General features: G+C 33.2%; 1 protein-coding gene across 3 annotated transcripts; it reads right to left on the minus strand.

Annotated features, from left to right (window-relative positions):
* Positions 1 to 3394: 3394 nt before the first annotated feature.
* On the minus strand, positions 3395 to 6563 carry LOC111893807 (tRNA-specific adenosine deaminase TAD3). 3 transcript variants are annotated; one of them, XM_042901499.2, is made up of 10 exons: positions 6419 to 6563; positions 5632 to 5725; positions 5502 to 5553; positions 5347 to 5420; positions 5125 to 5246; positions 4942 to 5024; positions 4754 to 4850; positions 4605 to 4670; positions 3725 to 3822; positions 3395 to 3641 (listed from the first exon to the last, which is right to left on the minus strand). In XM_042901499.2, the coding sequence occupies exons 2-10, from the start codon at positions 5714 to 5716 to the stop codon at positions 3464 to 3466; spliced, it is 855 nt and encodes a 284-aa protein (XP_042757433.1). In that variant the 5' UTR covers positions 5717 to 5725; positions 6419 to 6563; the 3' UTR covers positions 3395 to 3463. The 3 variants fall into 3 exon arrangements, with proteins under 3 accessions (XP_042757433.1, XP_023745662.1, XP_023745670.1); XM_023889894.3 differs by having other exon boundaries at positions 4296 to 4670; XM_023889902.3 differs by having other exon boundaries at positions 4296 to 4670; positions 5632 to 5721; positions 6419 to 6560.
* Positions 6564 to 7814: the final 1251 nt, after the last annotated feature.

Raw genomic sequence — 7814 nt, forward strand, 5'->3', positions numbered from 1 at the left:
CATCTTTAGTGGGTTGTGGTGTTGATTCGACGGAGTTGAAGGACCGAAAAAAGAAGGGATAATGAAGACGTAACAAAATTAATAAGTGTACAATAGTCTTGTTAAGTAAGACAAAAACCAAGCTCGTAACAAAATTAAACAGTAGGGATCATCCGAGTTAAAAAAAAATAAATCAATTAAAAAATAAACAGTATGGATCATCCGAGGAGATATAAATATGTGGGGTCTATTAATTTTACAAAACTTCAAAAATGGTCCCTGTGGTTTCCGAAAATATCAAGTTTAGTCCCTAAGTTCAAAAAACCTCACAGATGGTCCCTGTGGTTTCAAAACTTTTAACAAATGGTCCTTCCGCCTAACTCCGTTAGCTTTCTACCATTAAGTGAGGGGCATTTTCGTCATTTCAATACACAGGGACCATTTATGAGGTTTTCTCTATTTAAAAATAAAGAAAAAATATATATAATTATTTAATTAAAAGGCCCCACTCACTCTCTCTCTCTATACCCCCACCTCCTTCTCCTTTTTCTTTTTACCCAAGATGAACACTTCATCTTCTTCCTCTTTTCCTTCTTAATCAAAATTCCATATCTACCCACTAATTAGTTATATTCTGCCTAATCTCGACGGGAAAGATGAGCGGGGGAGGGGAGAAGCCTGCTGGTGGTCGGTCGACACTTACGGTAGCGGGGATTGGTGTTGGTTGTCGATACATAGAGAAAGACGAGGTGGCAACCGGTGTTTCTTGGCGGAGGTGATGGCAAGTGGAAGCTGGAGTGGAGGCAATAGGTGGAAGGAAGCAGTGGTGTCGGGGTGTTTGATGGTGGTGGGTCACGACAAGAGGAGGCGGTGGTTGGGATGTCGCAAAACAACAGGCAGTCGCTGTGTATTGAAATGAACAGTCTCTAGAACAAGAACTGGTTTCTGAAAAAGATCAAGAACATGAACATCCAGAGTTGATTTCTGAAAGCCATGAAAGACCTTACTCTGTACCTGAACATGTTGCTTCATTAGCCTATGAAAGACAATTAAGTGGAGTTAGTGACTCCAAGTTGAGCTCCATACCTGATACAGAATCGGTATCTTCAGCTAGTGATCTTGAAAATAAGGATCATACAGAAGATGGCCACCATTCTCTAGAACCCGAACTGGTTTCTGAAAAAGATCAAGAACATGAACATGAAGAGTTGATTTCTGAAAGCCATGAAAGACCTTACTTTGTACCTGAACATGTTGGTTCAGTGGCTTTTGAAAGACAATCAAGTGAAGTTAGTGACTCCAAGTTGAGCTCTATATCTGATACAGAATCTGTTTCTTCAGCTGATGACCTTGAAAATAAGGACCATATTGACCTTTCTCAAGAACCAGAACTTATTTCTTTTAAAGATTATATCGATGACAATGTGGAATCTGTTCAAGTGAGGGAAGGAGATGAAAGACTTCATGAGGATGAAATAAGTGTTGGGAATGTGATGAATCAACAAGAAGTAATGGATGTGGTCTCTTCTTTGGAGATTATGGCAGAAGCAGTTCATAGCAGGGCATCAAGTCTGTCATTATCTGATGAAATGAGTGAACATGTATATAATGAGAAAGACGGCGATGAGGTGGCAACATCAGTTTCAGAAACAAGTTCTTATTTTGAAGAACATGGCAACTTAATAGAAAGGTCTGAGATTGATGTCACAAGTTTATCAGTGGAAGAGAGTCACCCAAAAGAACCTGTATATGATACGAGTCCTCGATCTGAACATGTTGCTTTGTAACTCTTGTTCTAGTTGATGGCAGCAACAAAACAAAGGGAAGAAGAGTAGCAGTGAATCACAAAGGTGTGAAGATGGGTAGTAGTTTTATGGTGTTTTGTACTTGAGAGAGAGGCCCTTTAACTGAATAATTATATTTTTTTTCTTTTTTTTTAAATAGAGAAAACCTCATAAATGGTCCCTGTGTATTGAAATGACGAAAATGCCCCTCACTTAACGGTAGAAAGCTGACGGAGTTAGGCGGAAGGACCATTTGTTAAAAGTTTTGAAACCACAGGGATCATATGTGAGGTTTTTTGAACTTAGGGACTAAACTTGATATTTTCGGAAACCATAGGGACCATTTTTGAAGTTGTCTTATTTTTTTTTAAATATGTAAAAAATAAATGCATAAATAAGAAAATTAATTAAAAAATAAATTAATAAGGGCAAAATAGTCTTTTTAGGTAAGACAGGGACCAAACACGCAACAAAAATAAACAGTAGAGATCATCCAAGTTAAAAAAATAAGTTAGGGACCAAAAACACAAATTTCCCCAACCCACAAGGACCATTCGTGTAATTTACTTTTACTTTTCGTTTTGTTCATATTTTGGGTAACTATTTTTTTTGTACACATATAGGTAATGAATTTGTTGAAAGCGTTCGCATCTAGGATTTAACCTGCTATAGCAGGTTATAATGGTCATATGTGAACACTTCCAACAAGTTTGTTAACTAGGTGTGTAAAAAAAAATAGTTACCTAGATATAAACATACCGAAAAGTTAATTACCTTAATAAGTCATTTTCCCATAAATAAAAGCTCAAACAATATTGTAAAGCTAGGCACCAGCTAACCATCATATAAGCACCACATGTAATAATAATAATAATAATAATAATAATAATAATAATAATAATAATATAAATTCTCAATTTTACATCTTTAGCCCTACCAACTTTTTTTTTTTACTTCTTGTCAAATCTTTTTCATAACCCTTTTACACTTTCATACAACTTTATTTTCATCTATGATTTTTCCGGTTTAACATTTATTTTACAATTCTACTTGCTTTTATTTTTTTAAATTAAAGACCACAAGAGGCTGTTTGTCATCAATTTTGGATAAGAAAAAAATGATTTACCAAACCTGCAAATGATGGTTATAATTTTTAAAAATACAAGCATTAACATAATAACATATTCATTTTGTTTTATAAGTTAACAGTGTTTTTCGCTTTCAACATTTTTTTAAACAGTGTTAACCAGTTTGTACAACAAATCTCATATGTTAAGACTTATCTTTTTAAAAATTTATAATTACTATTTGCAAAGTTTGTAAACCATTATTTCTTTTCCAAATTTGAGGACAAACATATTTTACGTGTGATGTTCAAATTAAAAAATAATAATAGTAATAATAATAAACGCAAGTACAAATGTAAACAAAAGTATTTCTAACAATACCTAAATAAATATGTTAAGAAAACATTAGACAATTAGACAATTGTAAAAAGAAGATATAAAATAAAGTTGTATGTAAATTTCAAAAATTTTTAAAGATGTAAAAAAGTATATAATTTTTTTTAAGATCATATTGAAACATTGTTATATTAAAACACACAAGTCCAAATAAACTTTAAACAAAAATTATATAAAAACATAATCATAACAAAAATATAAAATAAAACAATCAAATGAAATAACTCAAAAAACAATCTACATTAAACATTCATCAAAGGATTCTTGAGGCAACATAACTCGAAATACAGCATAATGATGATTTAAGCTTTTCTCTCCTTGTAACCTATGAACACTTCCAAGCGCACCATCACTCTTATTTGGGAACGCGTAGAATATACGCTTCACTCTTTGATGTACAAGCGCCATCGCACACCTGTTCAAAACAACATACTGATGCTGATGCTGACACTGACACTGATAAATAAGATAACACAAAGTTGTAATTAAAGAACCTACATTGTGCATGGTTCCCAAACAAGATAAATGTCATAACCGGTACATAGATACGGTCTCCCATTTGACTGAGAGTTGACCACCTCCTCATCATCGTTTACCTAAAAATAGCAACCTACTTTAATCTTTTCACCAATATAAGATAATACTATCATACTTTATCTTTTACCCATAATAACAATGTACTTACATTTTTTTTCTATGGATAATAGCAATTTGTAACCCATAATAGCAACATAATTACATATTTTGACCAATAATAGCAATATGTAACAAATAAAGTAGATTTGCCCATATTGGTAGCAAAATAGGGCTTTTGACATGAAAGTCCTTAAGTTTGTCAATTTTTGTCGGTTTTTGTCCCTATGACGATTTTTTGTTCATTAATGTTCAAAATTTGACAAACTTAAGGACTTCCATGTCAAATTCAGAAAACATACTTAGGGTAAAACCGTAAAAACATAAAAGATTTGTAAACTTAAGGACTTTTATGTCAAAATCCCTAGCAAAATATGACTACATTGCTATTATTGGTAACAAAATAAAAAAATAAAAAACAAATAAATGAGCTTACGTGGATAGATTTGATCTTTTGTTTCTTTAACAAATGATTTGTTTCATCAAGATTATCTGCAACATGTTCATTGCCATGAAAAAGAAGTTTATCTCTAACTGAAGAATTTTCAATGGCTACAATGGCAGCATGTCTTAAAGGATGCCATGAACATGACTTCTGATTAAACCATTTCCATGGATTTAAACAAGAAACACCATTGCCATAATTTAACAATTCAGGTTTTGTAGCTGAAGAATTTAAAACCAATTTATCATGATTTTGAGAAGTTGCTTCATGATTTATGGAACAACAGCTGCAAGAGTTGACCTGATCACGTGCTTCAGCAATCACCTCATTGGTTGAAGGATCAATGATAATAGCAGCATTCATCATCTGCACATAATGAAATTGCTTTTATTGTTCTTTTATATAAAGTTTTAAGGATAATTTTACATTTTTCTTAATTGAAATTTCACCTGGCATTCACATTTTGCCAAATCAAGTGCTTGTTTCATGAAGGTGCAAACAGAGTTAGATTCCTCTTCTGAAAACCCCGTAATGCCCCTTATATTGCTACAGTTTAAACCACACATTCAAACAGAAGTCAACAAAGTCAAACCATGGAAAATACTTTGATTATGAAATGAAATTTAAGATGAATTACTAGGTTGGTGGATGATAAGATGTTGGCCATATTTTGCATTGTTCTATCCATTCTTCTTTTGATAACGGAGCATATTTGCATACCTAGCATTAACATTAACATTATTATTATTTTATTTTTTTAAATGTTCATTCCACAATAACAAAATACATCTCTAAATCACCAAATATAGAAATAACATACTTTTGTAATGAAAGTTTCCAACTTATATGAATTTATAAGCTCCACAACCTCTTGAGGTATATTATCCAATTGGCTTTCACTTTCACAAGCTAAACATAAGATCACTGATAAATGTATGCATCCTGATGAAAGCCACAAAAGTCAACTATGTATAACATATAAAATATCATATAAACTATTGCCAAGTTTTATGCTATTTTTTATCAGAGGAAAAGATAAAACCTTCATTAAGGTCTTGTTTTCGAACTCGTTTGACATGATGAAGGTTTTCTAATGGTAGAATCTTATTTAATTTCCTGAAGAGCAAACAGTTTTAATTAGCAATCAATGATGAAATTCAAGAAAAGGTGAAGTTATTAAAGAGTGTGTGTGCATACCTTACAAGAGTGTTGGCATGTTTAGGATCTATTACAGCAGCATAAACTTTGACTGTAGAATATAATCAAATTCAGTAAAAAGAAAATGACAGAAGATGCTAAAGAATAGAACAGAGGTTGAAGAAGCTACCAGTGGGTTGTTGGTGGAGAGGGAAAGGTGGTTTATCTGGGATGTGAATAATTTCCCAGCTTTTATTCTCTTCACACTTGTTCATATTTCCTAACTACAAATTTCAAGTTATAAATCATGCATAACTGAATAAATAGACTTGATGTAAGAGTCTTAAAACTGTAGAAAGATGATTCATCATATGCATATATGTGTAAAATGGCCAAAAGGACCTCCTTTTACATTTTGACTTATTTGTCTAATTAACAATTTTTTAAACTAATAATTATTGTTTTTAACTAACAGAAAACATGCATCTATTGTTCATTCCAAAGTTACCAACATCAAAATGCATAAGTTAAAAGTTAAAACATGTAATTGATCAGTGAAACCATGCATATAAAGAAAGTAACCCCTCTCATGCATTTGATCAAACAGCTTGTGTGCAATCTGATTTCTAATCTTGTGTTCATTCTAAGCAATCTGATTTCAAACATTTCTATTAAATTTTAGCGGTTTTTTCATCATCTAAACTTTGATTCCTCAGAAATCCAACCCATAAGATTAAACAAATCAAGACACTTCATAATCAGCAAAGCTAGATGAATATGGTTATTAACATCAACCGATGAACCCAAACACCAAACAATTATAAACATGAACAAGAAACACAACGACCAAAATAAGCAAAAGGCATCATCACTAACAACATTGGTAACCTTGAAATCAATATTTTCGATTTCAACAGAAAGCAGTAAAAAAAAAGGAGGGGGGAACGAAAGCAGGAAAAAATGAAGAAAAATGGAACCTGTAGCTGTGGGGTGCGAAGGTCTCTGGCCGTTGGCTTCACAGGGGAGGCGATGGTATACGGGGGAGAGCAGGGGAGGAATCGCTTGAGGAGCTGACAATGGGAGAAGCGAAGGGGGAGTCGTATAGAGCTGAGTTTGAATAAGGTTTTGAACAAGTTACTTAAATGGTACTTGTGGTTTTCAAATATTTCATTTTTGGTCCCTAACTATTTTTTTTTTTTGTATTCGAACCGCCTACCATATCATTTTGTTGTGTTTTTAGTACATGTAGAGATAAAAAAAATATGTTGCCCTTTGTATTTTCTTTTTCATATTTCTTTTATTGTTTATTAATATTACAAAATAAAATAAATAATTAATAGACATATAAGTCCCACTCCCAACCCTACCACACCATCCCAACCATTTCACTCTCTCATCTCTCCCCTTAACCCATACTATCTCATATCATTAGATTAAAGAAATATAACCTACACCCTTGGGACTCAGCTACCCACCACCGAAGCCACCAAATTGCGACTACCGAAGCCACCAAATTGCGACTACTGAAATCACCAGATCGTGACTACCGAAATCAACAGATCGCGGTCGTGAACCACTGGATCGCGTGGAAGCACCAGAAAACGCTATCACTGCCATATACTATGTATTTTTAGATTTTTCTTCACACCCCTTATTTTGACTTTGCTCTCTCGCTGGAAACCGTTGCCGCCACCATCGTCAGAAACTTCTATTTACTCCGCTTTCTCGCCAGAAGCCGACATCGATTTCTCCCTACTCAAAGTCGACTGCGCCACATGTGCGGTTTGAGATTTTCATAAATCGCAACCGCACCGCGAAGGTTCTAAATCGTGTTATGCGGTGTAGTCAGGTGCAACGGTTTTAGTGTGGTTTGCGGTTTTAGAATATACATTTGAGAATATATACAAAAATATATTTTTATTTTTGTTAAGATTTTTTGTGCTTCCATGCTGCTTGCGATCCAAAAACATAAATAAACAACTTATTTTTAGTCCCTCTTATGCTTCATCGAGAATCAAATAAACAATTTTATAAGCAAAAAAACGATCACAATCTTATTAGTATCTATCTAAAGAAATATCTATGGTGAGATTTTAGGATTCCTAATTAGAATCTTAAGATCGTAACACGGTCTGATCCACCTCTTTAGTTTTATCATATAGTTGAGCCTCAAAAATCCATCTATTCAACTTGAAATCAATTATCGCAAGTTGCAAGAAGTCTCATAAAACATTATCACTTCATCAATTCATCTCGAATTAGACAGGTCACATTCATGATATCCCCTTTGTGATCTTAATCATTTAGTTGTACGTGATCTTGTTATTTTCTTATTTTTCTTATTTTTTATTTTTATTTTTATTTTTCTTAATC

The sequence above is a fragment of the Lactuca sativa genome, chromosome 4, assembly GCF_002870075.4.
Source record: "Lactuca sativa cultivar Salinas chromosome 4, Lsat_Salinas_v11, whole genome shotgun sequence".
Classification (NCBI taxonomy): domain Eukaryota; kingdom Viridiplantae; phylum Streptophyta; class Magnoliopsida; order Asterales; family Asteraceae; genus Lactuca; species Lactuca sativa.

What these genes read in the sequence shown, in the direction of transcription:
- LOC111893807 (XM_023889894.3), bottom strand. Translation starts at nt 5,716, where the DNA reads ATGAACAAGTGTGAAGAGAATAAAAGCTGGGAAATTATTCACATCCCA. An exon ending in TGGAAACTTTCATTACAAAA is followed by an intron (nt 5,025 to 5,124) that starts GTATGTTATTTC and finishes TGTTAATGCTAG; the next exon opens with GTATGCAAATATGCTCCGTT. An exon ending in AAAAGATCAAATCTATCCAC is followed by an intron (nt 3,823 to 4,295) that starts GTAAGCTCATTT and finishes TGCTATTTTTAG; the next exon opens with GTAAACGATGATGAGGAGGT.